The sequence below is a fragment of the Nipponia nippon genome, unplaced genomic scaffold (assembly GCF_047370975.1).
Source record: "Nipponia nippon isolate SJK-2023a ecotype South Korea unplaced genomic scaffold, ASM4737097v1 scaffold_11, whole genome shotgun sequence".
In the NCBI taxonomy this organism is placed as follows: Eukaryota; Metazoa; Chordata; class Aves; order Pelecaniformes; family Threskiornithidae; genus Nipponia; species Nipponia nippon.
This window is the reverse complement of record NW_028262302.1, coordinates 19,686,833-19,706,452: the sequence shown is the minus strand read 5'-3', so window position 1 is coordinate 19,706,452 and position 19,620 is coordinate 19,686,833. Positions and strand designations below refer to the sequence as shown.

At 51.2% G+C, this 19,620-nt stretch overlaps 2 protein-coding genes across 10 annotated transcripts in view; one reads left to right on the top strand and one right to left on the bottom strand.

Moving 5' to 3' along the window:
- The first annotated feature begins 7,519 nt into the window (after positions 1 to 7,519).
- Positions 7,520 to 9,218, top strand: ANKRD9 (ankyrin repeat domain 9). 2 transcript variants are annotated; one of them, XM_087747748.1, is made up of 3 exons: positions 7,520 to 7,673; positions 7,982 to 8,215; positions 8,309 to 9,218. In XM_087747748.1, exons 2-3 carry the CDS (start codon positions 8,051 to 8,053, stop codon positions 8,927 to 8,929), a joined length of 786 nt encoding a protein of 261 aa, XP_087603874.1. In that variant the 5' UTR covers positions 7,520 to 7,673; positions 7,982 to 8,050; the 3' UTR covers positions 8,930 to 9,218. The 2 variants fall into 2 exon arrangements, with proteins under 2 accessions (XP_087603874.1, XP_087603873.1); XM_087747747.1 differs by having other exon boundaries at positions 7,982 to 9,218.
- TECPR2 (tectonin beta-propeller repeat containing 2) overlaps positions 8,932 to 19,620 on the bottom strand; it is a 61,403-nt gene continuing 50,714 nt past the window's right edge. For 5 of the 8 annotated variants that reach the window (XR_015702326.1, XR_015702328.1, XR_015702329.1 and 2 more), the window contains 2 exons: positions 13,191 to 13,287; positions 8,932 to 11,661 (listed from right to left, as the gene is read on the bottom strand). The gene's annotated coding sequence lies outside the window, so the exon portion shown is untranslated. The remainder of the gene's footprint in view (positions 11,662 to 13,190; positions 13,288 to 19,620) is intronic. The other 3 variants (XR_015702327.1, XR_015702333.1, XR_015702330.1) reach the window with 2 other exon arrangements.

The window sequence follows — 19,620 nt, the reverse complement described above, 5'->3', positions numbered from 1 at the left end:
GAGGCGGCAGTTGCCGGTAAGAGTTAACTGCTGTAACGCAGCTGCTTCCCACCGAAGGAAGCTCATGACAGAGCTGCCCTCTTTCCTCATCCCTGTTTGTTATTTCAACAGACCTAGCGGCAGCCAAGAGCAGAGAGAACGAACAAATGGGAATAAAAATAGGTCCTCAAAGACATGCAAAGCATTAGCCAATTTTTTTTTTAATCTTTCTGCTTGGCCATGTATCTATCGTGTTTTACGATTCAAATGGCAGAGGGATTTATACAGCAAAACCAGATCAAATACAACCCTTGGGTAAGCACTATACTGTAGGTTCCTGCTTCTGAATAAAAGTGAAGTGGCTGCTTCGCGTTTTCTTAGATAGGAGGAGTTCACCCTGTGATCAGCTACGGGGTCAGACCAGTTCCACTCTGAACAGCGGGGTCTGAACAGCCACGTGTGCCACCAAAATTAAATATACACTAATCACAGATGAACTCGAATCACTTAGGCCCGATGGTTGCATAGGTAATTTCCTGAGTCGCAGAGCCCTGCTTGCATCCCAGCTATAAATGCCTTAGGGGAAAAAAAGGATGGTTAGGGGTAACGCTGCCTGCAGCAACCAGAGCATCTCCACGGTGATGTTGCTGCAGCGAGATTTCTCTCTGCCTTGCTCCAAAGAGGCTCCATCCCCCCAAACCTCATCTAGAGACGGGCATCTACACAGCCCTGACAAGTACAGCCTGCTCCAGAAACCAGCAGCCTGCGAGCGTGCAGCTCCCGCTATGTACCTACACATCCCTCGGCTTTATGCAGAGCCGTCTCAGCATCCCCGGCAGCGTCCCCTGGAATGAGGGTGCTGCTGCACCAGCAGACCTGGGGTCCTAAAGCCCGGAGAACCACAAGTTTCCTTCAAGCCAATTATAGCACATTATAAATAGAGGATCCTGCTTGTTTTGGAACCAGCAAATAGAGAGCGGCAGGTTCTGCTTCCCCAAATAGCCCGGGGAGCTGGTAAGGCCAGGTTCACGTCAGCTGGCCTGAGAAGTGCTGGGGTTAAAATGACACTGCCGGGGAGCAAGGAGGTGCCCCCACCCTGGCCAGAAACTGGGGTGGACAAGCCTGGGCGCTGATCATCATCAGAGCCAGGCCCTGCTTTAGCAAACCTTTATCCTACTCATCTGCAGGAAAATGGAGCTTTCATCCTATGCCTTCCTCGAGTCTTTTAAATCAGCAAACTTTCATAATCACAGATATGCTTTTATAGACAAACAGATGCTTTTGTAACAATTTTAGGCATGTTCATGATATACAATGCAAAAAGCAGACAACTCATTTGTTCATTACCTATAGCTCTATTGCTAGGGAGCCAGAGGGCAACAAATTCACACTGAATTGAATCAGGCACCTGCTCAGAGCAATTCCCAACACGGAGGGCATCTCATTCTGTAACTGTAAAACACCACATCATTTTCCTAACCTTTGGATATTATTGATTTTTTTTTTTCAGGTGCGGAGAGAGAAATGCCAAATGTGATGTCAGCAGGCAGTGGTACATGGCACAACTGCTCTTTCCGAAAGTAGAGCACTGAACGCCAACCGAAGCACTGGCTGGGCATTGCATGCTAACAGAGACAAGCTACACTGTGCGTATTTGGGGCAAGGGAGGTGAGGGATTGACCCCTTGAGCCCTAGGGGTTTGCTCTGCCAAGGCCAGGTTGCTATATCATTATGATAAGGGTAATCCTGTTAGGCAAACACATCAAACAAATAGTTATTCCTGATTGCAGACCTTGTCTAGGCAAATCTCACCCCGGGTTAAAAATGTGCTGAGTGCACAGTCCTGTGGCACAGCACGCTGGGGCTGAGCGAGGGATACGCAGGGGTCTTCTGTGCCCCAGGACCCCGGTGCAGGCGCTCTCTGAGGCTCAGGCTCATGCCTGGAAGCACCTAAAAATTGCAACAGAGTAAGTTCCCTCCCTTTCCCCTTCACTTCTTGTGTAGAAGAGGACAGATGACTCTTATGTCAGGCTGTTTTGCTTCTATATTTATGTCCTGCCTTAGGCTCACAATGTTCAGCTCAGATGCAATCCAGTCTGGTCGTATTAATACATCTGGGATAATATTTTTAACAACCAACATCAAGCTGAAGGCCACAGTCATCTGCCAGCGCCAGGAGCTCCCTGACCCCTCTCATCCGCTTGTTTACAAAACAGAAAGGCTCCCCAAAAGGTACCTTTTCATCTTTTAAGGGACAAGTAGACTTTTCAGCTTCCCCCTGTAACATACTGGATCAAATTTAATCTCTGCTGCAGCTCTGGGAGTTTCCCTAGGTTTCCAAAAGGATGAACGTAGCTCATTTATTACAGGTGCCAAAATCAAGGCTTAATGAGGGGTGGCCTGTGAACCTAGCCAAAATAAAGAGAGCACTGATGATAGCCTGTGACCATCCCTGAGGGCTTGTGAGATACCTACAGCTGAAGGACTGTATCACTTTGCTGCCCACCTCACTTCTATCAGACCACTTTTCTCCGTCAAGGAACCAGAATAAAAAATAAGTTTCAAAGCCTTAAAAATTGGGTTATCCCACCAGTAGGCACTGACAAACTCAACAGATGCATGACACCAGTTGAGATATTTATTCAGCCTCCCATCAGCCGGCACTGACGTTTGACAGCACTCAACCCTCGCTCTAGGTACTTCCTCCAGGGCTGGTGGAGAGATTTGCTTTCCAAAACGAAGTGTTTCAGAGCTTCACTTGGGTTCCCAAGCGTCATTTGGGATGAGGATTTTTGGAAGGGTGTCACACTGCTCAGCAGCAGCCAGGAAACAAGAGTAACAAGAGAAGGCTTGTTTGCTTTGCTGTTTCCAAAGCAGCTTTTCTTTCATGCTGTGGGTCAGGATGGAGCTGACCCTATAATGCAGGAAGAAAGCAAACCAGCCAGGGTTATGGGCAGCTCAGGCTCAATGTGAAATGGTGACTCATACAAAGTCAGGCAAGTAGAGAGTGCCTGTAATACAAAAGATGACTGAGGAGGAAGAAGAGGTGGGTGCTGAGAGAGACAGTGCAGGGGTGAGCCGTGAGAACAGGATTCAAGGCCACGACTCCTCCCCTGGACAGGGTGATGTTGTCTGATGGTTTCAGCAAGGGAGCCAGGAGCAATGCCCCAAGCCAGATCACCGCTGATTCACTGCAGCATCTTCAGCCGTCTTGTTTCTCAAATGGAAATATTTTCCCACTTCCCAGGAAAACATCTGTCTTTTTTCCAAAGCGATCTGAGATTCTGAAATGAAAGGACAGAGTGATTTGTAACAGCCGCTTGCCAGTACACCCTCTTGAAAAATGGAGATGGGCAAAAGAGGCACACAAAAGGCATGTACGTGGTGGATGTTACAGACTCAGAGGTGGGTACAGGAGGGGGATGCTTCCCTCTCCGCATCTGATGTGGAACACGCATCCATCCTCACCACCCTGCAGGGAGGACGTGTGCCCTCCTCCTTCTCGGGGAGGGAAAGGACAGTCCCCGGGCAGCCTTCCTCAGCTGCCCTCCCGGCCCTGGTCCTGCGGGCAGCCAAGGGCCCTCCTGCCTGCTTCCCGCCTGCGTGCTGTGGAGATGACAGAAATGAAGGGTGAGCTCCTCCTCAGCTGGGGAACCGGCAGCAGCGGAGGAAATGAAACAGAAACGTTTCTGGAGAAAATGTTTATCTAAGGCTTCCACGAGGTGTCAGCAACAGCTATTATTCATTGCAGCTAAACAGAGGTGCCTGGGACTGCCATCCGCCTCTTCGCCTGGCGTGTCCTCATGAAAGAAGAACATGTCCCATCTGGTGACTGCCAGCAGCTCTGCCGCCTTGTCTCCCCGCAGGCCAGCACCAGCTGACCAACCTATGTCCCCTGTCTAACGACAGCAGAGCAGGGGGTCCCCGTGCAGGGCCAGGACCCCAAAGACCGAATCGATATGCTTGCATATTATCCCTGACCTAAGGAGCTCACCAACTAAACCAGGATGGGCGAAGTGGTGTTACTGCACCCGTTCTGCAGATGGTTTGCTGGGGGCACAGCGAGATTAAACTGGGGGTCAGTGACGTACCCGTGGTGGGAGGGGGACATAGAGCGTGTATACTCTAGCCCAGTGCCTCTGCTGCCAACCCCTGACTCTCCTCACTACTGCTCTCTGAAGATGTTTAATTTTAGCTAAACGGGACATTAGGCGTTTCTATCCAACTTGCCTATGAAGACCCCAGAGCCGGAGGCTTAAAGCAAGCTGGCAGCTCTGCTGCTCCAGCCCACCACGGGTCAGGAGCTGTTGTCCGGACTCTGCTGACCTTTGGTCCCAAGCCTGCTTTCGAGAGAGGAGACTGGTAAATGTTCAGAGTCAAACCTGCACACAAAAGCCTTGCAAGGGCTGGAGTAAAACCCGGACCTTTCAGCCCTTTTCAAAAATGAGCCATGCACTATTTGCCTGTCTTTTATCTCATGCTCAAAACCAGCGCTAAACATTAACTGTGTTTAACGTGCTCACTGATACTACCTATTTTCATATTGCTTTTAATTACACCCACAATCATGTCCATTAAGTCGATATGATCCTGCCCTCAATTTAATGAAAACCTCAGGAAACAAATGACGTCTGCTACAAGAAACGGCAGAGCTCTTCCCTTTGTCCTCTTACGTGGCTGGGTTTCGGTGGCGCTAAGCAGGTTTTACTTGGTCACTGGCTGGAGAAACCAAAGGATCAACATCCCAGAGGAGGGTGAAGAAAAAAATAGCTCCAAGAGGACACGCCACATTATTCAGACGTGGTTGCACTGACGGAGTAATCTTCATCATGTGCCAAGGAACCTGTGATAAGCCCTCTCATAGTCGGATCAGTAATAAGATCAGTTACTTAATTCAAAGTGATTAAAACCAGGCTGGACTGCAAACAAACAAGTCGCGTCCATGGATCTGCGTGTAAAATATGTATCATCGTAAAAATAAAACCCTTCTGGGATATTGTGTTTTGTGACTAGTGCTGGGCACGCTAGAAACAAATCTGGGGGCAAATGCAATACTTTTTCTCCAGCACAGCCCACAAACAGGCTGCCTCTCCTACAGGCAGGCGCCTGCTTTGACTGTATGTGACAAATACACTTTGCAAACAGGGGCCAGCCTGGGGTTACCCCTCGGCTGCGAGGCCGCGAGGACTCAGCGCGCTCTGGCCTATTTTTAAGCCAGTGCTGGGGCCCGAAGCACACACTTTTTGAGCTGGTCCCCCCACCTATGCAGGAGAGCTTGGCCCGAGAAAAACAGCCCTGCTTCCACGCCAAAGACATTCATTTCTTATGCAAAAGCCAATTTTTTGCCTTTGGGCTCCGACACCACTTGGCTTACCCAGACATGTGTGGAAGATGAGTAGAAAGGGCTGGGCAACCTGGCTTGTCACCACGCTGGACATCCAAATTGATGGCAACGTCCCGGCGAAGGCAGGGAAAGGATTTGGGATTTGTGGTCAGGCAGGGCCGTCTCCCGGAGCAGGTGGCACGCAGAGATGCGTTGGGTGCTGCTGCCATCAGCGACGGGTGGCGAGGCACGGGCAGGTGAGGCTGCACCGGACACAAAGGAAGGGCTATAGGATCAGCTATTTTTAAACCATTTCTTTTGATCCTGCGCTTTGGTATGAATTATCCTGTGCCTGCAGTAATAGGATGCGACTGAAAGGCGAGTGCCCCAGCAATAGCGGGGAGTGGCGGAAGCGGCTGCCTTTAATGAGTTTTCATCTGGAATCGGACACGAGCAATGAAAGAGGATTTTCCGTGCTGCGGCTGACATCCAAGACGCCAGGAGCTGCGGTGGATCCACGGGGATCCTCGGATGACGAATCGCGCTGACAAATGCTGGACGTAATTCTCTCCTGCAAAGCAGCTCAGCGCACGTTACCCTGATTTCTCTTCCCCGGGATGTGTCACCAGGAGTTTCTGAGTGTGACAGTGGTGCGCAGCGTCCTGCCCGTCTCACCCACCTGCCTGCATCCCCTCACACGGACCCCTGGGTTTTGGTGTGAGCACCACATGGCAGGGAAGAAGTTACAAAGCAAAGCGAGCACAGTTTACGCATTGTTTCCCTGGCTGAATGGTGGTTCAGAAGAGGCACGACAAAGGAAGCGGTTGTTCCTCGCCAGCTTCGTTCTCATCGGGGTCAAGGGGAGGGTTGGCAGCGTGCCGTGGGCTCCCGCCCCGCCGCCCCAAGCAGCTTTGCAGAGAGGGCTGCAAGGAAGCCGGGTATTTCAGCCGACGCCTGGCGATCCCCCCGGTGTGCACGCATGCATGCCGTGCTGGGACGCGTGGAAAGCGTCGCCCGTTCCAGCAGCGATCAGCAGAAGCTGCGCTCCCGCGCTGGCCAGGGGAAGGCTGAGGAACCCCGAGGATGGAGAAACCAGAGCTGTCGGCCATGAACCCGACAGCGACCAGCATCACCCACCCGCGGAGAACCTGCTCACACCCGACTGCTTGAGAGGCGATGGCTGCAAGCGGGGGAAGACGCTGGGGGTTACACACACAGTGCGAAAGAGGGAAATGCTCTGAACCCACCTGGGGGGGGATAAAGATGGAGGAGATCCCAGGATTTGCTGTCGGTAAGGAGGCCTTATGAGAGAGCAGATCCCAGTAATGACAGCGCTTGCTTTACCAGTGCGCGGCTGTTAGCTGTACACATGCATTTTAGGGCCAAGGGACTGCAGGCGCCCGAGGGAGGGAGTCCCTGGTGTGGGGCTGCCGGCAGTGCCGGGCTCGCCCCACGCCACGACCATCTCCTTGCTCTCCTGTAGCCAAAACCTGAGGGGTGACTGTCAGCGGGAAGGGCTGCAGCAAATGTCACCATCCGGGAGCGAAGCGAGAGCCATGAGTTTCGCAGCGAGCACGTGTGCGCACACACGCGGGACCCACAGCTGGCGCTGGCTGAAGGGCAGCGTCACCCGTGGGGAGTGGGTAGGGGGTGAGCCCAGAAGTGGCGTGGGCCAGGCTGGGCCCTGGCGGGGCAGGCAGGGAGGTGTGACACCGCCTGCCCGGCACCCCGTGAGCCCGGGGCACTGCAGCCTCCCGCGCCCGGGGGCACAGGCCTCCCTGTGCCCCAGACGCCGTGCCCCCAGGACCCCATGCCCCCGGGCCCCTGCACGCCCCGCACCCCGCAGACTCAGGACCCCATGCCCCCGGGACCCTATGCTCTCTGCGCCCCATACCCCCAGGACCCCATGTGCCCTGCGCTCCATACCCCCAGGACGCCATGCCCTCTGGACCCCATGACGCTGGGACCCTACACCCCCCAGACGTCACGCCTTCAGGACGCCGGGCCCCCGGCCCCCAGGCCCCCGGGCCCCCGCACCCTCGGGCCCCCACGCCCCCCCCGCAGTCCCCGCCCCGCCCCGCCGGGACTCCGAGCCCGCAGCCAAGTTTCTTGGAACTTTGCCTCCCGTGACGCAGGCGATGGTGCAGGGCCCCGTCCTCTCGGCGCAGCCAATGGGCGCCCGGGGGAGCCGGGGCGGCCGCCAATCGGCAGCGGCTGGACAGTTCCCCGGTCCTGACCGACCTTCACCGCCCGCGGCGGGGGTGGGGATAAAAGGGCCCGGCGGCGCCGCGCCGCGCTCCCGCCCCCCGCCCCGGCTGCGGCGGCCACCGGCAGCGGCACCCGGCAGCGGCACCGCGGGGCCGGCGGAGAGGTGAGCGCCGGGCGGGAAGGAGCGGGGAGGTTGGTCCGGTGGGGCGGCGCGGGGGTGGTTCCCGTTCACGGGGATATGGGCGTCCTGTGAACCGGGGGGAGGCGGTTTCCGCGCACCCAGTTCCCGTGCACCGGGGGAAGGGAGCTGCAGTGCGCCGGGGTAGGGGTGTCCCCGCACCGGGGGCGGGGGTTGTCCGGTGCGGCGGGGCCGCCGCGGGGAGGCGGGGGGTGCGGGCAGGCCGGCGGGGAGGCGGGCGCAGCCCCGGGGGCCGCGGCCGCACGGTACCGAACGCTCTTCCGCTCCCGCAGGTCCGGGGCCGATGCGGCCTCTGCGCGCCAGGGTGGGAGGCAGCCCCCGGCGGAGCCCGGCCGCCCGCCATGCCCTGGAGCGTCCGGTGGGTCGGCGGCCGCGGCGCCCAGTCCCAGAAGCAGTGCAAGAAATCCTCCTTCGCCTTCTACCAGGCGGTGAGGGACCTGCTGCCCGTCTGGTTCCTGGAGGACATGCGGACCATGGAGGTCTTCCACTGGGAGGACGGGGGCAAGGTGAGCGTGTACTCGCCCTCGGAGGCCCTGCTCTACGCGCTGGTGCACGACCACCAGCCCTACGCCCGGCACCTGCTGACTAAGTTCCCCCAGAGCGCCCTGGCCGTGCCCAGCCAAAGCTTCAGCTGCTGCCAGTCCTCGGCCCCGCACCTGGCCATGGCCGTCCGCTACAACCGGGTCCGTGTCCTCTTCCGAATCCTCAAGGCCATCCAAGCCTTCCCGCCGAGCGACAGAGCCGGCCACCTGGACCGCCGGGGCTGCAGCCGCGTGGAGGGCGGCAAGACGGCCTTGCATGTGGCCTGCGAACTGGTGCGACCCGAGTGCTTGCTCCTGCTGCTGGGGCACGGCGCGTCGCCCTGCTTGCAGGACAGCGCCGGGAATACCCCCCTCGACACCTTGCTGCAGCAGATTTCCCACACGCCGGCGGCTAACATGCGTGCCAAGCTCCTCTGCCTCGACTGCCTCTTCTTCTTCGTGCCTCAGGACCTCCAGTTCACAATGAAACAGCAACTGTTGGACAACCGGCAGCGGTGGCAGGACCTCCTGGGGGAGAACAGGTTCCAGTGCCTGCTGGGCTTAGCTCCCCCGTCGCTGTTTGTTGGAGCCATGCGTGTCTTGATCAGGACCATTTCACCTGAGCATTTCCCGGAGGCTCTGGACGATCTGCCTCTGCCTCATTTTCTAAAGCCTTTGGACTTGAAACTGGAGAGCTAGAGGGGTGGTACGAGAGCCTCCCGCTCACCTGACAGAAATAGACTGTTGTGCTAAAAACGTATCGGTATACAAAGCTGCTAATGCGGTGGCCAAGTATCTGTTTTAATTAGAACTGTATTTTTTAAAAGAATTGTATCTGGCACTTTACAATATATTTTATTTAAAGATCCTTGTGGTGAGGTGAGGTCCGCACTGCATTTTATAAAAAGATTCTACGGCATGTACAAATTGAGGGTATGTGGGAGAATATATTTGTAAATACATCTGAATAAACCAGTGGCAGATGTGATCCAAACACAAGTTGAGCGATGGAAAACCCCGAAGTGGCATGTGCCTTGGGCGAGCGCGCGCGGGGTGGGGAGTATCTGCTCGTTAGGATTTCCCTGTTACATAAATGTCGCGGTCCTGGAACAGGATGACTCCTTTTTTTACAGCTCTCCTAATACATCTTGGCAGGGACGCGGGCTTTTTTTAAAGGCACAGATGAAAACTTCCTCATCTTGTACACAAGACCAGAGAGAAGCCAGATACTATTAAAACTTCCCTAAATAAGGCTGGCAGGGATGCGCAGCTGAACAAAATATATTTTGAAATATGCATAAATAACAGTTGGTTTCCTTGCAAAGTTGTCTCTGTTCCCCTTGGAGAGCCGAGGCGCTTGTTGTCAGGCAGAGGAGAGCGGGAACACACACATTGCTCTGGCCAAAAATGTTCCGGCCCTGCAGCCCCCCTGTGCCATTGCTGCAGGGTGAGGAGGGCAGCACAGAGCCGGAGGGCCAGCCTGCTTGTGCCTGCCCTCTGGATCCATGTAGGTATGGCAATGGCCCAGGGCCCTAGAGCAGCTTTTTTTTTCGGTAGATTCCTGCCCCTTTGCTGCCAGTCTCCAGCAGGATGCGGTGGCTTAGGTTCAGCTGAGAGCTATGCCAGCCTTGGTGTCCACTCCAGGTACCAGAGGAGTAGCTTAGGTATCCAGCCTTGCCCCATCTATCCCTTCTGGGATGCTCCAGGGTACGCAAAACATCTTCACAGCTGCTCCAGATCAAAAAGCCCTTTAGGGGTAATGTCCTGCCTCCAACACTTGTGTTTAGACACATCAAAGTCCTGAGCAAAGGGTACAGCTTCAGTTCTTTGCTCTGCAACCTTTACAGCGTCCTGGGCAGCCAGGCTGCTCGCTTCCCTGTAAAACTGGCGCTGCCCCTGCCCGCTCTGCGGGGAGCGAGCTGCGCCGGCTCCACCAGCATCGCAATGCTAGAAATCTCCTAGGCCACAGCGCTGTAGCTTTGCCTCTGGTGCTGGAATTTGTCAGTGAAACTGTAGGGTTTTGTTTCAGCGCTTAAATGTGTAGCCAGGGAGTTGTTTGCCACTTGAACTATTTCAGCACTGTTGTTCCCTTTGGGGTCATCAAGGAACTGATGCGCACAGAGAGAAGAGGCCATGTTCACGGCACAAATTTCTTGATTCATGAATTAATTTTGGTTAGGAAAAAGAAAAACCACAGAATGAGGCACTATAAGCTGTTTGTGCTTCAGCAGAACAGAGTGGTATTTCATCTAAAATAATCTCCATACTGCATGCACAATAAAAGATAAGCCATACTTCTGAAATTTGAGATGCGACAGAAAGAAGATTGCTATTCTTAGACTGATGGCACTGAAAATGTTTCCTAGAAGAGCAAATGTTCCTTTTTCCCAAGAAACCAAGCTGATACATGCTCATACTAATTACCATGGGAAATTTAGGTCCCTTGCTAGAAAGCATAGAACAACTCCAACTGTTCTCTTCAGCTACCTTGTTGGTAATAAAAATACAGAAATCCAAAGAACTAATCCCTCGCTTAACTGCTTAATAAAAAAAAAAAATTAAAATCTATGTTGCTAAATTCTTTGAGTACATTTTCCCCATTGCTTCTGTAATAATGGTGTAGAAGCATCTTCCAAAACAGATGAGAATTAAAGCAGTCAGGTCTAACTTGCACATGGAAAAGTGTCTTGAGGTGGGGGAAGAGACAGAGCTGAGGGTGGGAGGAAAGGTTTATCAGCCTTGCTGACAAAGACGTAACGAGGTTCAGCAGTGGGGAGTTGGTCAGTTGATCTGAGCACTGGAAGATGCTCCAGCTCCCAAGCTGTGAGGGTAATTACACCTTGGAACAACATGACAGGCTGGGCAGGACATCCTACACCTTAAAATGAGCCTGTTAACAAAACAAGAATTCAAGGCCAAAGCTGACCCTGTGATTCCCTGCAGCCCTCCCACCAGCTCTCTGGTAATTCACTGTAGCAAACAGTAAGGGTCCCCTTAATATGTTGCGATGGGTCCAAAGTCAGCTAACTGCCGTGCCCCTCCTGTTATTCTAGGACAGCAGTCAAGCCTATTGCTGAGCCCATGCTGGGATGACTCTGCCGAAGGTCACTGACAGACCTCGCTACGTGTGGCTCGTTGATGTGTCTGAGATGCTTAATCTGGAGAGCCTGAGAGGAACCGTGGGCAAACTACAGCAGTGCCTACACAGATCACTCACCCAGCTGGGTCCAGGCTTGTTTTTCAAACAGAGCCACAGCTTGGAAAGATGTGGCTGGGGCTTCTCAGCTTTGGAAACAGAAGTCCTTTGTTTATAGACCAAGCAATGGTGGCATCAGCTTTCCTCAGGCTGACTTGCCAGCATGTCTCTGCCCTCTGCCACCTTTGGAGTGCAGGCTCCCCAGCCCGTTCAGTTCTCCGTCTCTTGGCGAAGGCTGCCAGTAAAAACGCCAATTAGTGCCAGTTGCAACACCATTGACAAGCTTAATAAAGCACACACGGACAGTCATTATGTCTCTGCAGAAGAGGATGGCCAGAGCTAGAGTCAGGGAGCTGGCCGCACAGGGGTGGGAAAGAAGATTCACCAAGTCCTAACACCATGAGAGCACGGGGGTAAGGATATATACTTAAAAGCTTCTGTCTTACCTGCACAGGTTAACGTAGTCACACAAGGCAAATTAATCATCTGTATGAAATGCTGTCAAAAGCACGTAAGGCAGTATACAGAGCCAGCATTCCTGAAAAGCTTAGTTACAGCCAGTTCCTCTAAAAGGCTACTTTCTACCATGAAACAGTGATGAAATATAATAAATATTTCCCATGTGTTGCTCAAGCATTTTCAAAACAAAATATTCATATACTACCCACCTTTTAGTACAAAGTGGGTTTATTTGCTGTGACAGGTAAAAAAGGCCTGAAACACTTTCATTCGGAAAGCAAGGGGAGAGAATAAGAACTGGGCTACTTTCATTTTTGACTCTTTGCAATTGACTCCTCTCTGCTGCTCCCTTAAATATTTCAGGAGTTACAAAGTTTGGCCTGTCTAGAGCCTGCTGAAGGGGCTGAAGTCTATTGTAATTTTGAGTAACTCATTTAAAGGATGGATTTAGGATCTTTAATGGTCGTCTTTTACCAAAAATATTGAGTAGTTAAAGAATCCAAATGGACATGAACACAAAACCAGGTGGTTTAAATACTCTAAAAAATCCCTTACTATAACATTTGTCTCGGTCTTGCTCTCTGATGTACTGTCCTGCCATAAAAGCTGCATCCTTGTGCTTACCATGGTCGCAGCCTGGTATGAGCATTGCCAGAGGTGGGCACCTTAAATTTAGCAGAAGATGCAGGTATTAAGTACACCTGAAAATCATTCCCTTCATGAATATGCACAGGTATGGCATATCAAGCCTAACATCAGTTTAACACTCAGCACTGCCCCAAGAATATCTGTGGCAAATAGGTAAAGGTTTTATACAGCTTCAGAGGGAGAGGAAGAGGGCTCTTAATGAACAGGCTCCTCCGTGTGGACAAGTCTTGCAATCTAAATCAAACAGGCAGGCGTTGAACAAAGGGGAAAAGGAAGCAGGAAACCACGGAGAGCAAGACCTGCGGGAGAGGAGGCCTGGGCTATAGGTATGGCTGCAGATACAGGCTGGTTTGAAAATGAAGGCGAAAATAGCAAGGACAAAGATCCAGCACAGAGGCATGGAAAGACAGAGACTAGAAACAGGCCAGGGTGCCAAGTTTATTTCCTAATCCCTATTTGTCCTATGTCCAGTGTTCAAGTCGTATGGGTTTTTGACTTGCAATATAACAAATCTATTGACATCAGCAGATCATTGTGCATTGCATCACCCCATCTTCAGATCAATGTTCCCAAATAGACAAACAAAGCACCCATGCCATGTGCTTAATATTTAAACAGCACTGTAAATCCTTGCAAACCAACTTTTGTAACACCTACATTAATAACAGTACTTCCATCATTGGCTGGTGTCAGCAGCTGTCTGAGGTTAGATCACCATTAATTCCCAGCTTGGCTTCAGTGGTCTCTCCTCCACCTACAATTTGTGAAAAAGAAACTCTGCCTATTACTTGCTCAGGCCACATCAAACTGTCCTCTATTATCATGCACAGGAATCACATCTATGGTGTTGCAAGGCTGCTGCTTGCACTGATTTATTCCTGCTCTTTCCACCAAGCAGGTGCACATGCATGTGTAGCACAAGAACGGAAGGAGCAGAACTCTCTTGCAAAACATAACTCATCAGTCATAGCAGAAAACAGAAATACAGTTTGCAAAAACATCAGAGATCCCCCGCTGCTGCTAAAAGAAACGGATCCAAGTTCAGCTGGGATAAAAAGGTTCCCCCTACTTGCCCTTATGGCCTCTGAAAGGAAAGGTATCTCTTTGGCCAGTGGTTTAGTTGATAAATGGAAAGACCACATACATCAACAAAGCAAATGTTTAGAAGCCTCAAATGATGAGAAACTCATCACGTTTAGGAATTATTGCTAAAGTCAGAAGAGTCTAGTCATCTAGTCTAAATTGTGTATGACACAGGCCAGAAATTCCCATGGTGGGCCTATCATATCTGATTGATCTGCAGCATCTGCTTTAAGTCCAGCCTTATTTTATAGATTTTTAAACAGCGGAGCATCCAAGGCTCTCTGAGGAACTTGTGGCTGAGCCAAGCAAAGGTCCCATTCAGATCACCTCAACCTCTCGTCTGTCCCTAAACCACAAAATACCCCCAGCCATCAACCCTGCCTCCTTCTTCTGTAGGAAAATTTAATCACTTCCTAATGCAAATGCGAGAATTGACCAGAATGGATCTGAGTCAGCAAGGAGGGAGGCAGAGACCCACCTCAGAGAAGCAGGGAAGGCAGAAAGGGGCTTTGATCTGTCCCATGCTTGGGCTTCAGCTCTGAGAGCAAGGTTTCAGCAAGAGTCTGAGCCAGTAAGTGAGGGCCCCGGGTGAGCTCCAGTCATGCCAGCCATTGTAAGGTTACGTTCCCTGTACTACAAGTCTAATGGGAAACACAGAGCTAATCAACCCTTCTCCTTCAGGAAAGCATATTAGGCCCGAAAAGTTCAATTCCCAAATTTACACCTGATGCAACCCTTTCTGAGCCATGGCGAGACACCTGCGTGCCTGGGATACGAGGGGAGACCACGGGCCAGTCTCCCCTTCCCAGCACTCCTCACCTAAGGCAAACACAAGGGCAGGAAGCTCCATGGATCTCAACAGGGAGGCGAGCACGGCATCGGGGCCAGCCAAGCCCTTCCCTTAGGCTCCTCTGTGGAAAGCAATGGAAGGAGGCCAAGGGAAGAGAGAGAGGCTTCCAGGCAGAAAGCACTTGGCTGCACACCTCAGCCAGGACAGGGAGCAGTTTCCAGCTCCGAGGAGGACAGCATCCTCCCTGCCGCTCGCCTCCCCGATTCCTGCCCCATTCGCCACCGGCGCCGCGGCTCCTCTCACGGCTTTGAGGGCAATTTGCCTGTCCTCCTACCTCCTGCTCACACACCCGATCAGGCAGTGCCCGCAGACCCTGGCTCTCTTTGGAAGACTGGGCAGCCCCATCTTCTCTCTCAGCCAGCAAAGCTCCCTGGGGCCAAAATCGTCCCTCCGCTCCTTTGTTCCAGCCCCAGTGGTAATTACTGTTTTGATCTAAGGGTGGTTTTTTGGCATCATGCTCTTAATATTCAGGCTTTATTTTATAAGCATTAGGGTTCTTTTTAATGGTGCAAGTAAATTATAGTAAACACATTATACTACATCACATTCATATTTTTATGCGGTGTCATTTCCCTGACAATGTTTGAGGCAGCATTTTAGAGCAAAGCCTAAAAGGATAAGTAATTTCTAACTCACAGCAAGAGCGAGAATGAAGTCCCTTGAGGAGCTGAGTTTTTGAACGTCCTTTCCTCCAAAACCATCTGCTAGTGCTTTCCCGCTCTCTCCCACTCCTGCAGTAAGGAAAGCTATTGATGGGTAGTGACTCAAAGTGACAAGACAGAAGGACGCAGACTCTCAAACTGATTTCAGTCCCTTGTTAATGACATGCATAGGCAGGGCTGTGGCCAAAAGCAGGCTGGACGAAAGTCTTGAACTAGTAATGGAGGTGACCTGAGCGACTGCTTGTCCATTGCTTCTTTCACTTATAGCACATTTGCAGGCTTGCCCAGCAGGAGTGATGCTGGAACCTTAGGGACCACAGAGCTTATGAAAACTACTGACAGCACTGTAGGGCCACGGCCATCTGACAAGAGCCATCACAGAGCTCCCAGCACAAGCGAGGGGAAACACTCACATGCCAGCAGGAAGAGCGTGGCAGCCCCTCAGTTTTGCCTCCTCCTTCAGATGGCCAAGGGTTGACTCAGCTTTGCTGCCACCTCATCTTCCCTGCCAGGAGCACCAGGGCTGTGGTTAGACTGAGAATGCCCTGGCAGAAAAACACCTTCTGAGACAGCCCTGAGGTAAGAGCTGCTGGGAGGGCAGACCAGGTGAGTCACGCACTGAGTCACTCGTTGGGTAGAGTATTTTGAAGGACAAAACAAGATCGTTTCCTTCAAAGTGAAATGCCAGCTGCACAGCTAAGGCAGTGCACATATCGCCCAGGTTGCCTTCACTATGGAGAACATTGGCTGCGGTGTTGGAGCTCTGTACAATGTGCTGGCCAGAGTTCACATCCAGCAACATCATCCCAACCTTCCTGATAGGTCAGCAAGCTATCACTCCATCAGCCATGGCCACGGTGCCAAGCCCTAGATGAAAGACTCAAAGTGTATCTCCTCATAACCCTTTGCTCCAGCCAGTCTGATCTCTCGGGAGACTATGGCTTCTCCTGAGGGTCACCACCCCAGACTGGGTGTGCAGTGGGAGACACTCCACCCTCCATTCCTTCTCTCAGGAATAAAGCCCTCTCCTCCAGCACAGCCTGTCCTGAGACTCTTGTCTGCCGCTGGCCCCTTCCAGCACCACTTACACCCCTGCTCTTAGGGCGCGTGAGAAGCACATTACCAGCACAGTGATGGGCGAAGAGCACAGCCAGCATCCAAGCTGTCCTTCACTGCTGAAGAGACTTGGTAAGTCCTGGTTCCCCCATGAGATCAGACCCCTAGGGAAGTACAGAGTAGGAGGCACCTGGGGAGGACAGCACAGCCAGGCAGACAGCAGGGCCGAGCACCACAACACTTGTATCATGAATGCTGTGAGAACCTGAGGTCCTAATTCTTTGGTACAACATGGTATCAGCTATGCTTACGTACGTGCTTAGATATGCCTAGCAACGATATGCCTGTGGTACTGATGCATTGCCCACATGATGAACAGCCAACTCACATCACATCTCCTCCCCCTCCCAGTTTAGAGAGACATAGAGCAGTTAAATCCCAGCTTCTGAGCTGGAGCTTTTTCTCAACTGATACCAGCAAATATTTATAAGAGGTCTCTGGCTCAATATTGCCCTGCGGTGGCCACAAAAGTGGCCTTTAACTCTTCAAGTCTCACAGGAGCTCACTCAACACAAGCCAGCTAGCAGCAGACCCTGTCCTGCAATAGTCCACGCTGTGCCTGCAAACAGCATTTTTGCTCGTACAAGCCAGGGAGTTATCAGTCAAGTGTTTCTCCCTACTCTGCAGCTAAGCCTGCCGGGGCCAAAAAGAGAAGCACAATCCTCTGCGCTCTGCTCAAACCGCAGAACTTTGCTGTGTTCCCATCCTCTTTCCACTTTTGCTGAATGATAGGAGGAGAAAAAAGGGGGAGCGAATTGCCTTGCTGCCCCTGATAGCGAGGGAGTAACTTTCCAAGACAGAGCCAGGCAGAAGAGGGGAGGAGTAACACAGAGCTTGGCTCTGCCCACCTCCAACTCAAAGGGAAAAGCTCTGCTTAGCAAATGCTGTGCCTTTCAGAGGGTGCTAAGCAGCACTGAGCACTCACTTTGGGAGGTGGCAAGTCCCAGCTGGTAGTCTGGAGCTGCATCTATTCACCTTTTCAGCATCTGCAGTACATGCATGGAGAAGTGGCACTGTACTGTACCAAACCAAGGCTACAGAACTGGGAGGGTATTCGGAAGTCTTTTGTTCCAGAATCAAAAGCAGCCTTTCCTGCCTCCTGCTTGGGATTTAATACTTTAGAAACTGGTTGCTCAGATACCAAACAAATCTTGTGTAGACTCCCTTGTTAAAACAAAAGCACAGAAATTTATGCAACTGAGTCCCTGCTTTGGACTGTGACCTTACCAGGCCCTATTCATTAATTAGGCTACACTGAAGCTTTACCCAGATCCAAACCTGACACTGATGCAGCTGACTCTGTGGGAGACACCCTTCCTGATGGGACACATACCGAACATGCTGTTTTAATGCAATGTTGACCACAAGTGGCCTTGATGACCTAGGCATTAAACACAGTGTGGCAGAAAGATATGTGTCCTACCACTCTCTGTTAGCTGGTGTCTGTGAAGAAAAAAGCCAGTTTGGCTACCTGAGCTGATGGCTTTTAGCTCAGCTGGCAAAAGGGCTGCATGCACTGGGACAGCAAGTCTCGAGCTCAGAGCCTATGGAGAACCTGTATTCTTTGTGGTATCAAAACATGAAACTCTAGCACAATGATTATAGCATTTACACCCGCCCTCCTGGTTCCTCAGCCTCTGCAATGGGAAAACATAATTCTTTATTGGTTTGTTGCTCACTTCTGTTACTGTAGGATGTACTTGCCCTGACCATCGTGCTACTCTCAAGCCCACATCCTCACTGTAAAGTCCAAACTTGACACCCTGCTGAACTTCTGGTTAGCCAGGGTCACCCCGCCCTGCTCACCACTCAGGTTTACTCCTTTCTGAGCAGCATTTGGAAACTGCTCCCAAGTACAGTAAGTCTGTCAGCAGCAAACCTTCAACTCCTGTTTCTTGTTTGCCTGCTCTCCTTCTTCATCTGCCTACAGGTCAAGACAAGTTTACTGCTGATCATCCCTTTGCAAAGTGCTGCTACCACAAGAAAACATGAAGAAATACATAAGACGTCTGGCTTTAGTGAAAAATTACAAGGTTAAAAAAAAAAGGGTTACACCACACAGCTCAGACCTCCTGAAGACAAAGGCTGATACTAGATGTGAGCATCTACTGGTGGAGGGATCACCTCTGGGAAGAAAGATTATTGAAATCAGCACCTAGAGCTTGACAAAAATGGAGTTACTACATAAGTCTAATCATTTTCCTCTTACAAATCTGCCATATTGTTGTAATGTCAAATCATCAGTGGTAACGTGAATCCCTCTCATCTTCTGCTCTTGACGTACTGATTCTGAAAATAAAACCAACCAAACAAACCCCCACTTATGTTACAGCTATTACAGGGGATGTTACAGCTGTTACAGGGGATGTTACGTGTATTACTAGCCAGCTGGTTGCTGTCGTGCCTCCTTTACAATCAAGAGCACTGTTTTCACACAGGCCATCGATAAGCCCTGAATGTTCTCACATATAAACCAAAATAGCTGGAAGATTGATTTGCAGAAATGCTAAGTGTTCACAGCACCAAATGACATCAATGGAAGATGCACACGTTCTGCACCTTCAAAGGCCCTGACTTTCTGCTAATGCCATTCAGATTGACCAAACAGAACACAGAAGGACATAAGAGTACTTAGTGAAAACAAGGAGATACTACCTACATAAAAGAATCAAGCAAAGCAACAAAACGTTAAATGGCTCTGACAGATGTTCTCATCCCTTTGTATCATTACAGGGATTGTTCCCTTTGTCCAGTCTTAAACACTTCCTAGAATGGGACTGCCACCATCTCCTGACAACAGCACAACCTAATAAGCCTTATTGTGAGGAAATGTGTCCTGCCATTAAGCCTGATTCTCCTTTCCTCATTCTTCTTCCGCAGGCCGGAATTATTCTTTTCAGCATTCCCTGAAACCATCATGTTACCTCTACTCACCCTAGCAACCATGGATTAAGGCAGGTATTCTTTAAAGGCTCTTTGACTTTTACTGCTGCCCCCCTCCCCAAGTCATTATCTCTGCTCAGTAGATTATTAATACCGGTTTTCTCAGAACTTCCTTTCTGAAATTCAGGTGCTTCCAGCTGTTTGTAGTAACCTAGATGTGAACACATCGACATCAGAGGGAAACGAAACTACATTAGCACCATGCAATGCAAAAGAGCTTCACTCCGAACCAGGACCAAAACTGCAATTGTTATACAAAACCTACTACACAGGTCCCCCTGTGACTTGACTATCTTTTGAAAAAATATGCTCCTGTTTCCCAACCAGTGGCATAGAATGGCTTCCAAAAAGACTCCTTACTTATCCAGACTACAGCAGAAATACTGGGATAAAGAGGGGAAAAAACCCAAACACATTCCTTCCCCAAGTGTTA

Coding starts and splice junctions, on each gene's coding strand:
- ANKRD9 (XM_087747747.1), top strand. CDS start 8,051: ATGCCCTGGAGCGTCCGGTGGGTCGGCGGCCGCGGCGCCCAGTCCCAG.